Genomic DNA, 12,315 nt, shown 5'->3' with positions numbered 1-12,315 from the left:
TGGATCGACATTACTCTATTTCAAATAAAACTTCAAAGATGAGAGATACTTGTCATCCTATTCTCGGCTGCCTCATATTATGAGAATAATTCACAAATAAATTGGAAATAAGAGGTTTGAGAGATCTAAGGATGCATATCATCATGCCATTAATTAAATGGGCGATGATTAAGATGTAGTGTTTTATGCTTCGTATTGCTATTTGTCAAGGTCAAATTTTTTGGTTGACTGGTTAGATTCAATTTAGATCCGATTCAGAAGCTGAATCCATTCCACATCGGACTTGGGGCGGACTTTTAGAAAAATAAGATCCGACCCGTTATGGCAGGGGAAGATTGCGGAGTCAAACCCGATAAGATATTGCTGCTATAAACGAAGTGGCAATCGGATCTTCCCCCCTCTTTCGGATATTTCTATTTCGCCCTTTTCAGCACAAAAGAGGAGACGGCGAGGGAGCGAATTCGATCAGCGAGGAGAAGCGAAGGGAGGCAAATTTACAAAATCAAAAAGGAGGAAAACAAAAAAAATAGAAAAGAAAATCGACCGTTGCCTTCCTCGTATTTGAATCGGGAGGGAACTAAAAGAGCTCTCTCTCTCCCTCTCTCTATCTGTCAATGGCGACTTCTGTGGAGAACCCTAATACTTCTCTACCGGATCGCGTCGCGGAGAAGGCGAAGACCCTAATCGGAGCACTCAACCTCATCTCCCGCAACCTCCCGCTTCCGCCCGACGTCCTGAATGCCGTCTCCTCCATCTATCATGACGCCGGAGACGCCTCGGCGACGCCGGAGGAGGGGGTCGAGGCGGAGGCGGAGGCGGCGGAGGAAGGTGGGGGCGGTGCTGCTTCTGGCGAAGATGATTCGGTAGGTTTCCGGCATCTGCCTTTCTTGGGTGTTTGGTTTGGTCAAAAGGAGTGATTTTGGTGATAGAAGATGGATTAGGGTTTTGGAAGATTTTTTTTTCTTTTTCTCGAAAAGTATTTTTACGTTAATTTTTCGTGAAATTTCTGGTATTTGTAGGGGATTTTTTTTTTCTGACCGCTAAAGGAGCTTCTTTTGGTGCTGAAACTTAGCTGATAAACGCGTATTTTTTAATATATTAGAGGATTCGTGAAGAGATTAGGCTTTATGGTTTTGCGATCCAGGTGGAGAGTTGAGGTGGTAACAGTAAGATCACCGACTAAGCACGAATCATCAATTGACCATTCATTTTTGCCTTTTTATTGATTTTGACGATTGGATCTCTCTATGAATGGAAAAGGGGTGCTTCGGATCGGGAAATTATCGAGTGATCAGGGAAAAAGAAGACCCGAATTTTTAGGAATGCATTACTAACTTGAATCTTCCATTTTTTTTTTTGTCTTTTGTTCAAACGAAGGTTGTAGTCGGTAATATATCAAATTACAACTTCGTTGCCCTCCTTGTCCTTGAAAGTACTTCCCGTATTTGGAGAACTTTGGCATGATTGTATTACTAAATGCACCATTTTTTTTTCATTATGTACTTCTAGTTAAATACAGAATAGAATGCACTTAGCAGTGGTAATATTATTCTATACTTTTTATCCTTGACCAGCATTTCTGTTCAACTCTAGCAAAAGATGGTTGCCTCTGATGGAATATATAATTCGGGAAAGAGGACTTCATGGCTCCTGTGCATTAACTAATCATCGTGAAAATTTTCGTCTATTTGGAGCCTTTTTTTTCCTTTTTCTATTTTAACTTACAGTCTTACAAGATATTGGTCATTTAAAAATTGATGCAAGATTGCAAGTACTCTGATATTTATTCGTTATTTCATCTTTTATGCCTCAGCCTACATATTATGCTAGATTGACTGGCATTATTAGCAACACCATTTTTATGGCTCATTGATAGATTGAATCTGGAATAAACTCGCTTTCTTGTTGTAGTGCAAACACTCTGTCCTGAATCTCTTTTCATTGCCTATGCATCTTGTTATCTAGTAGACACGATGTCATTTTCTTTCTTTTTTTGAAATGAATTCTTTTCCAGTGTTGCGGGGTTTCATCAAGTGGTACTTTGTTAAAAGAGCTTGAAGATGCAATGCTGGAGGAGCGACAAGTTAGTCGCATGTCTTGTTCAGCATTGACAAGAACAAAGGAAGATCGTTTTTGTAGCTCTATCCAGCATCGTCTTACAGAACTTGAAGGTTATAACTTATGGCATTTTATTCTCTAGAGTGTCAGCTTTATATTTACACCAAGCATGCTTTGTGGATCTAATTGTAAATATTTAATTAGATTTCAGATTTCTATCCCAAGAGTTCCAATTCACGCGGCAGCTATAGTATATATACTATACTTACCATTGCTATGTATGGTTAATGGATTTTAATTTAGTTATTAGCTAAAATTTACACCTTTTGATAGGTTCCTCCTACTTTTACTTTAACTTGGGATGCGCTGTTATACTAGTGTCAATTGGTCTATCTCAGTTGTTGACATTCCCTTAGGAAAGGTAGATCACTTCTTTTGGTGTTTTTGGAATTGAGTTGCCTAATGTGTTTCTGCATCGTGAGTCAGAATCCCTCAGTTCTAAAAGAAAGACTTTCGCCATTGAGACTTTAGGGATCAATGATTTGTCTAATGATGAGACTGTTAAGATGGACGATTGATGTTACTGAACTTGATGATATGATGACAAGTAACATCTGATTACAGGGTGAAGGTAGCATCACGAGGGTCATGAGAGAATTTAATTTCAAATGGTTTGGCTTGGCAAATTGGGATTGCATAATGGTGTCATTAGGACTAGAGTGGCATGTCAATTTATTCGGGAATTAGCAAGCAAGGAAGAGGATTTGTAGGAAGACCTAGTAGGTATCAGACAGAAGTAATTGGAAAGGACATGATAGGCCATTTTGATAAAGAAAGTAGTTAATCGTTTTTTCTTTTTGATATAGAATTATAAGTCATAAGCCCACATGCTAATAATAGGCTATTGGATAGGACATGATAGGACTTATTGATAGAGAAAGTAAGTGAATCATTTTTTTTATATAGAATTATAGATATGAGCCCATAAAACTAATATTAAGCTAGATAAAGAGGTTAACTCTCCTAAATATATAGGTTGGGCAACAAAATTAACCCTTCCAAGAAATGAGTTACAATGAGCTCAAGCTATTGGCTTTAAGGCCTGGTGAAAAGTCTACCAAATACCAACCCCAATATTCACATGGTGAATAAAACCTATGACCTTTATTATGGGATGGTAGGACCCGACCATTGAGCTACAATTGGGGCCTTAATAATATTTATATGTGCAATGACTCCCACACTAAGAAGGATATGTAGTCTGTTGTTTTGACTAAAAGATGAAGTTTGCTCTAAGTGTGTATGTAGACATAATTTCTTTCTAAGTTCTAACAATGCTGGATTTATAAAGTGGAGCCTAACTTATTGGAAGAGGCTTGACAGGTATTGTTGATTGGTTGTACCAAAGTATGAAGTAAAATGTTCAACTTTCTAAGAATATTGTCTTCAAAATGCTAGTGACTATCAAAATCCTCACTTTCACTACATATACTACTATCACTTTCACTTAGAATATTTTAGTCAGATCATCTCTAATTCATGCCATTCAAGAATATTTGATCAGTTTGTAAGATTGACTTCCAATCTGAATTCATCAAGTTCTTGTGAATCAAATAGTGAAATTTGTATGACCTTGTCCTCATAAGCAATTCTTTATACAAATTGCTTTTGCATGCCCTAAGCTTTTGTAAAAAGAATATTCTTTTGCAGAAAGTTTAGTTGCTTAGCTGATTTTATACTTTTCTGTGTCAGTTTTGCCATCAACTAGAGGCGAGGACTTGCAAACAAAGTGCTTGCTTGAGCTGTATGGTTTGAAGGTAATTAACTTAGCACAAGATCTAAAGCTTATTTCTTTGTTGTGGAAACTTATGGTGGCCCAATTAAGCGATTCATTATTTTTATATATGACTATATGTTATATGTCCTAGATATATTGTTGACAGCGATACTTGATAGATTTTTAGTTTTATACTAAATAATTCTTGTTTAGCAATTAGATCAGATGGATGTTGTAATAAATTATCTGATCATTGTCTCATATAGTCATTCGGTGTGATGACATCCTAATATTATTAACTTGTAACATTGCAATTTAAAAAAAAAAATTCTGACCTACTTAGGAGTCCTGAACTAGCCTATATCGATCGTCTAATTTTATTTGTTATGCAAAACATTTCAAGTATCATTTTCTTTCCTTACATTTAGAATTCATCATGTTTCATTATTATGCTCGGCACACTTGAAATTTGCAATACATTTTGCAAAATATACATCCTGTCTTAGGAAAACTGTTAGTTCTTACTCCTCATTTCTAATTTTTCTGAAGGAATAAGTAAGTTCTAGATCCTTCGCCATTTTGTGCATCTATTTTTGTAACTTCTTATTTCACATTTAGAAGTCAATGGGATTTATTAGTTCTGTCAGGTCATTATCAACTGTCACTATCAAAACAGTTAAATGTGCATCAATAGATACTGTGAAAAACTAAAAATGATAGACTAATCCAGATCAAGCTGATCTTCAGTTAACCTGCTCTAGTTTTTAGCTTGTTAACTTACAGAATGATATTTGATTTAACTACAATTGCAAGAGTGGTTGTATGATTGTACTTTAATCAGTGTTTAGCTCCATTAGAATTTCAATAGACTGACATCTGATGTTCCATCATACTTGAGAACTTCTAGGAAGTCTGTATTGAAGAACCTATATTTTATTTCTAAGGTGTTAGAAACTGAATCTTGGTATCCGAACTGTAAATCTGTGTTGCACATGCCAAGTTGAGATTAGCAAGATATAAATATATTTTGTACTTTCTGCTTGCTGTTTCATGCAGAGTTAAGACATCATTATATGGTGTTAAGGTCTACAACTGTTTGACATGAAAAATTGCATTCTGTAATTTTTGATGATTTTCTTTTTTGCCATTATCTTCAACATGGAGAGGTTGACATAATTAATCATTCCTTTTCCTTCTTCTTTGATAAATATTTTCCTCTTCCAGTTATTAGAATTACAAAAGAAGGTACGGTCTGATGTGAGTGCTGAATATTGGTTACATGAGAAATGCCAAAATCCTGACAAACAATTGTTTGACTGGGGAATGATGCGGCTGCGACATCCTTTTAGCATGTATGGAATTGGAGATTCTTTTGCAATTGATGTTGATGACCGTCATAGAAAGAAGAGATATACAGAGGTTGCTTAGCCCCATTATCTCTTGGAACTTTTCTGCTTGTTAGATCCTTCCTTGAAAGCTAAAATCTTGTTATTTCTGATAACGTTGGTGTAGAGGATATCAAGATTGGAAGAGGAGGAAAAGAATCAAGCTGAAATTAGAAAGAGGAAATTCTTTGCAGAAATTTTGAATGCTGCACGTGAGGTTCAACTGCAAGCGCAAGCTGCTTTGAAACGAAGAAGGCAGAGGAATGATGGGATCCAGGTGTGATGAAAATACATTTGGTAGATCTGTTTACTTTGTGATATAAATTGCACTGTGTCACCATGTTTTGTAATACTAAATGTCCAAGCAGTTAGTTTTGTTTGTGGGTTTTAATCTGGAAGGATTCTTCTTAGGATAGTGATATTGAACTAGCAAATACCACCACCCTTTTGGCTGATATTTCATTATTTGATGTTGCCTATTGCATTCTTTCTTGTGGTATAATCAGTTGCTTAAAACATCAAAAAATATCTAATGTACTTCAATGTAGGGCTGGCATATGAGGACAAGGCAACGTATTACGCGTGCTGAAAAGGTACGGTTTCAGGCATTGAAAGCAGATGATCAAGAAGCATATATGAAGATGGTAGAAGAGAGCAAAAATGAGCGATTGAAAATGCTCCTTGGGAAAACAAATGAGCTTCTTGTTTGCCTTGGAGCAGCTGTACAGAGACAAAAAGATGCTGAGCATCATGATGGGCTTGAAGCTTTGAAAGGGTCTGAATCTGATGATCCCTCACAAATTTCTCTCTCCAAAAGTGAAACCCCAGGGGAGATGTCTTTAGATGATGACATTGACGTTGGCACTGGTGATTCGGCTCAGAATGTAAAGACAAGTGATTTACTAGAAGGCCAAAGGCAGTACAACTCTGCTGTTCATTCAATTCAGGAAAAGGTATGCAAACAACTTCTGAGTTTGACACCTATATATATTTTCAAGATTAGAATTGTCACATCCGGCATGTTTTTATTGATGTCCAATTAGATTGTCTTTTCATAGTGTATACTTTCCCTGCAATCTTGGTTGTTTTTCTATCTTTAACCAAATTAAAGACCTGATCTCATAGTGTTGCTTCAATGACTGGAATTTTTTTTTTGTCTTAAGTGTAACCAACCTAATTTTTTACATAATACTAGTTTTGTAAGGAAATGACTTTGGAAAATCATTTAGGCTGCATTAGGATATGTTATGAATGAGTAGCTAGACTGCCACATGCACTTTTAAGGGATTTAGGAAAAACATTTCCTTATAAGCATATTATTGAGGTAAATGGAATGAGAAAAAAGAGTTTACACATTGTTCCTTGTTTGTGATGCATGGAGGCAGGAGCTAAAACTTAGTTTTTAACTGTGTCTACAACTTGTGCCCTTGTTGTTTTTGATGCTGACAGCTTGACAGAAAAGTGAATTTGGCAGGATTGTGCCATGAAACTAACTTTGAGGCAATTACAAATGTAGATGTGGATGTTCTAAGGCTTAGAAACTGGGGTAACATATCCCAAGCGTACTCCTTTGATTGGTCAAAGGCCAAGGATATCATGAGATAAATAGAGGGATAAAATAGTTTGGCCTTTTGGGTGGAATTATTTGCCATAGGGCAAAGGATAAAAAGCACCTGTTTTTTTTTTTTTTTACTTCTTCAAAATGGCAATTATGCCCTATGCTGTTCCTCTCAAAAAGCAACTTGTTTGGAATGATTCTAGACTCCTAGAGACATAGGGACTAGGGAGATAAAGTTGCTTCATCCCCCTTCCAAGCACAGCCTAAGAATTAACTTATTTATTCTCCCCTATGATTCCTAGATCAAAGTTGGTTACTTGTCAATATCACTACTTACTTTCATGATTTCATCTTGACATTGAGCGGCATATTTCATGTTTCTACCATGATTTTATAGTTATTGGGCTTCTAGTTATCTAGTAAAGTATTTTGCTTTATCTTTCTTTTACTTTTAACTTTTATTATAGAAACCCTCCACCATAGTATGGGATGTACTGAATAGAGTCAATAGACATTGTTAGTGATGGTTCCTTTTCTGAATAACTTTGTAGGTGACAGAACAACCATCGATGCTTCAGGGTGGGGAGTTAAGACCTTACCAGTTAGAAGGACTTCAGTGGATGCTTTCTCTATTCAACAACAATCTAAATGGTATTCTGGCTGATGAAATGGGTCTTGGGAAGACAATTCAGACCATAGCGTTGATTGCATACTTAATAGAAAACAAAGGAGTCAGTGGACCCCACTTGATAATAGCTCCAAAGGCTGTGTTACCTAATTGGTTACATGAATTCTCTACTTGGGCACCGAGGTACAGTTTCTGATTTTGAAGGTGGAGAGTATCCTTTTCTTTTTCATAAATATATTTTTGTGACCTGTCGATTTGCTCCTGTCAGTATCATGACTTTTCTCTATGATGGGCGCCCGGAAGAAAGGAAATCAATGAGGGAAGAGTATTTGGGAGAAGAGAAATTCAATGTTATGATAACACATTATGATCTAATACTGAAGGATAAGAAGTTTCTAAAGAAAGTTCAGTGGCATTATATGATTGTTGATGAAGGACATCGCCTAAAAAACCATGAATGTGCTCTTTCTCGTACTCTAGTTGGAGGAGGGTATGCTGCTACTTAATTCATTTTCTAAGTATATCAACTTTGGTTCAAAACTGTGCCTTTTCTGTATTCTTATTACCAGTCATCATTCAGTTTGGTGTAACTGCAGAAGATTATTTTCTTAAATTTAGAATGTCAAGAGCAGACGCTAAATAAAATATAGAATACCAAGTTAGTAGCCACACATGTCGACGTACTATCAATAAAGTAGGAGAAATATTCAATTTTATAGATGGCATATACTTAACGAAACTCTTTAGTAAGCGCCATGCCTCTTTCAGTTTCAGTCTTAGTAAAAACATCAATATTGTGATATTATTGGTGTTCAGATTCTGTCTGTATTACGATGATGCTTACCCATCCATGTGTGCCATCTACAAGGCACAAGCAATTCCATCTGCCCTGATGTTCTTTCCATCAGCTAATCAGCATATTAATAATGTGCACCCTGCACCTTACTGTCCTTAGGAGATTTAATTACATTTTACCTCTCTGTATTTTGACCATGTAGCACTTTGTCTCCATATATTATAAAAACGTACAAATATCCTCCTAGACCTTTGGAATGTTATAACTTCTTAGATGCCGTTAATAGAAATCCTAAAATTACCTTTCTATCCCTTTGTAGTTGGAGGAAAATATTATGGTTTCTATCACTTTCGCCTTTTCTATTTCATAGCAATGGGCTTCTATTTATTTTAATCTGGATTCGTACTTGTAATTAACTGCTTATAAGAATTATCTCCACTATCATGCTCAACACCCCTTTAGTAGCTTTCTTTAGTTGGCTCTATCTCATGTTATAATGTGCTAAATCATTTTCTTATTTGCAGATATCGAATTCGTCGTAGACTTTTGTTGACTGGTACTCCAATACAGAACAGTTTGCAAGAGTTATGGTCATTGCTAAATTTTCTTTTGCCCAGCATTTTCAATTCAGTGGAAAACTTCGAAGACTGGTTTAATGCACCCTTTGCAGATCGTTGTGATGTCTCTCTCACTGATGAGGAAGAACTGTTAATTATACGACGTTTGCATCAAGTAATCACTTATACTGTCATTGCTTATTATTTGCTTCCTTTTCTATGAGGCCTTACAAACTGATGATATTATTTGTTTTCTCAGGTTATACGCCCGTTTCTTCTGAGAAGGAAAAAGGATGAGGTCGAGAAATTTCTTCCTAGCAAAATACAAGTTATCCTAAAATGTGATTTGTCTGCTTGGCAGAAAGCATACTATCAGCAGGTCACTGACATGGGAAGGGTTGGACTAGAATCTGGTATACTAGACTCATTTATTATCTCTCCTTCTTAGCTCTCAATTACTCAATAAATTTTTGAATGTAGTAAAAATCATCTTAACAAGAAAAGAAAGAAGAGATCAATATGTTTATGAAAAGCTAAAATATATGCTTGGTATTGATGCTCATAAGTATGCCATTGTTACATGCATATCTTCCTAGCATCCAATTTTGAGAATTGAAGGAACATTTGGTAGGTGGGGGTGGGCGGATTTGAAGGGGTCAACATTTTTAATGAATGATAGTATGATGTCAAGTTTTGAAAGTTTTAGGAGAGATCACTGCTCAGGAGAAAATAAAGCCGAACCGGTTCTCTACTTTTGGTTATTTTGAGGAATATGGGGCTTTGTGACCAATCTCCTCTCAGTCTCATATAAGAGGAGGATGAAGGCTTCAAATTGATCTAGTATTTGTCCAGAAACGGCTTGATGGTATTTCCAAGTTTGAAGGAGAATCTTGGAGAAAACCTAGCTAGCTTTTCTGGATGGAATATTAAAATTAACAAATCTTTAAATGGCTTGTGCAAACTAAAACAGGTCTGTCTCTTTAGGGCATTTTGTTTTCAGTGAGCTGATTACAGGTGTACTAAAGTGATGTAGAATTCCTATGTTACTTTAACTAGGAGCCATTGTTACTCTGAGGAAAACTAACGGCGGGGTTTTGTTAGACAGTAGTTTCAAAAAGCAGGATTGTTCTGGATAAGCTAAAAGTTCAGGGGTATTAATAGAACTATAGAAGTAACATAGGGAGAAGGTAAAATAAAAATTTTTCTATATTGAAATACCAAAAGGACTTCCCCTTAACTGTGTAGACCAAAATAGCTAGAAACCTACCTATATTGCAAGTACTTCCCATTTTCTTTTATAGTTGAGAAGAAATGATGAAATAAGCTGGTTCTTTGTTTTTAAGCATTTTGATTAACTCGTTACTTAAGCTACCAGATGACCAAACACATTATAAATTTCCTAACCTTGGAGCTTGGAATGAAACGAGAAACTTCTGTTGCAATCTCAGATATTGTATTTCTACAACTATTAGTAGAAAATGAAAATTAAAGATATTTCACATAAAAATGAATTTTAGCATGCTTCACCATGTTACTAATTGTAGCCCTGGTTTTTCTATCATTAATCTTTTAAAATGATTTGTATTATCTTTTTCACACAGGCATGAAATCCAAGTCCCTCCAGAATCTGTCAATGCAGCTCAGGAAGTGTTGCAACCATCCGTACCTGTTTGTGGGAGAATATAACATGTGGCAGAAGGAACAGATTATTAGAGCATCAGGAAAGTTCGAGTTGCTTGATCGTATACTTCCAAAGTTGCAAAGAGCTGGTCACAGAGTTTTGCTTTTCTCCCAGATGACACGCCTCATTGATATTCTAGAAATCTACTTGCAGCTCTATGATTTCAAGTACCTTAGGCTTGACGGTTCGACAAAGACTGAAGAAAGAGGGACATTACTCAGACAATTCAATGCTCCAGACTCTCCTTACTTCATGTTTCTACTTAGCACGCGTGCTGGTGGTCTTGGATTGAATTTACAGACTGCAGATACTGTTATAATTTTTGACAGTGACTGGAACCCTCAAATGGACCAACAGGCAGAGGATCGTGCTCATCGTATTGGACAGAAGAAGGAAGTTCGTGTTTTTGTGTTGATTAGTGTTGGCTCTATTGAAGAGGAGATATTAGAACGCGCAAAACAAAAAATGGGCATCGATGCTAAGGTCATCCAGGCTGGGTTGTTCAACACTACCTCCACTGGTTGGTCTACTTATATGATGTCACATAATGAACTCCCTCCTTTTATGTTGAATTTGAATTCTGACTTGTAGGCACTGATCTCATTTTTCTCTCTGCAGCACAGGACAGGCGAGAAATGTTGCAGGAAATCATGCGAAGGGGTACAAGCTCACTAGGAACAGATGTTCCGAGCGAACGAGAGATAAATCGCCTGGCAGCCCGGAACGATGACGAGTTTCGATTATTTGAGAAAATGGATGAGGAGAGGCGGCAAAGGGAAAGATACAGATCAAGACTTATGGAAGAAAATGAGGTGCCAGACTGGGTATATCCCAAACATAGCGAGGACAAGACTAAAGGGAATCAAGGCCTAGATTCCCAGAGTAATCAGATAACCAGAAAGAGACATCGTAAAGAGGTGGTGTATGCTGATTCACTAAGTGACGTTCAGTGGATGAAGGCTGTGGAAGATGGGGAAGACCTGTCAAAGATGACTACTAGAGGAAAGAGGAAAGAACACCCTTCTGATGGAGATGAGACTGCCGCTCCTGATGTGGTAAGGCAAAATGTGTTTGAGCAAAGGAATGTAAGCAAAGACGTGGCAGATGATGAAAACAGTGACAGTATATCGACCCGAACACCAAGGAAGTTGAAGATTGGATTTGTGCTGCGCAACAAGGAGAATGGTGAAGGTGAAGGTGAAGGTGGAGTTGATAAGAGCAGTTTGCCAGACACCATTTCTACATGGAGGACCCACAAGAGAAGACGATCGAGTCAGGGCTTCTCTAGTTCAACTTCAGATGTAAAAGGAAGAAACGGTTTCTGATTTAACCAGAATTTGGTTGCATTGACCAGGATAATTTTGAAGACAACCATTTAGGAGTTATTGTATTATTTGTTAGTCATTTTCATAGTTCTTAGCTACTACTTTGGCAGGATCAATATTCCTAGGATTTAGACTACTATTTGTTTTCTAAATATGACATCCAATAGACTATTTATATAGATTCTGATCACAATCTCTATTAATCACCTTTTCCTGTCTGAATTGAATGGAAACATCTACAAGTCATATTTCCTTTTGCATCTGATATATGTATATCGATATTTACCGTGCTACATGCTGGCTAAAATCAATCTCTGAGGGAGTGACGCTGAATGCATTCTTCATACTGAGTTTGTAATGAAAATGGCAGTCAATCTTCTTTTAGTTGGAGTACTGAGTAACTAGTTATTCAGATGGTGTAAAGGTTCAACTCACACCGTTATACTTCTCTTGCTTCATTGACTTATTCAGAAGGTTAGTTACATCTCGATCCCTTAACTTATTGTCCAGTTTTAGATGTAAAGGAAATGCCAAATGATCATTTTATACT

At 36.7% G+C, this 12,315-nt stretch overlaps 1 protein-coding gene across 1 annotated transcript; it reads left to right on the top strand.

Annotated features, from left to right (window-relative positions):
* Positions 1 to 417: 417 nt before the first annotated feature.
* On the top strand, positions 418 to 12,028 carry LOC140776092 (probable ATP-dependent DNA helicase CHR719). The gene is made up of 12 exons (XM_073119667.1): positions 418 to 863; positions 2,015 to 2,171; positions 3,811 to 3,875; positions 5,060 to 5,254; positions 5,348 to 5,497; positions 5,769 to 6,173; positions 7,330 to 7,589; positions 7,675 to 7,896; positions 8,727 to 8,934; positions 9,019 to 9,172; positions 10,361 to 10,960; positions 11,059 to 12,028. Exons 1-12 carry the CDS (start codon positions 615 to 617, stop codon positions 11,763 to 11,765), a joined length of 3,372 nt encoding a protein of 1,123 aa, XP_072975768.1. The 5' UTR covers positions 418 to 614; the 3' UTR covers positions 11,766 to 12,028.
* Positions 12,029 to 12,315: the final 287 nt, after the last annotated feature.

Source organism: Typha angustifolia, chromosome 14 (genome assembly GCF_048772165.1).
Source record: "Typha angustifolia cultivar Huaian chromosome 14, ASM4877216v1, whole genome shotgun sequence".
Lineage (NCBI taxonomy): Eukaryota > Viridiplantae > Streptophyta > Magnoliopsida > Poales > Typhaceae > Typha > Typha angustifolia.
Note: the sequence above shows the minus strand (reverse complement) of the source record. Positions and strands in the feature narration are given on the sequence as shown.

Excerpts from the sequence above, each read along its gene's own strand:
- LOC140776092 (XM_073119667.1), top strand. The coding sequence starts at position 615 with ATGGCGACTTCTGTGGAGAACCCTAATACTTCTCTACCGGATCGCGTC. Across the intron at positions 7,897-8,726 it reads CGTACTCTAGTTGGAGGAGG|ATATCGAATTCGTCGTAGAC; the intron begins GTATGCTGCTAC and ends TCTTATTTGCAG. Across the intron at positions 9,173-10,360 it reads AAGGGTTGGACTAGAATCTG|GCATGAAATCCAAGTCCCTC; the intron begins GTATACTAGACT and ends TTTTTCACACAG.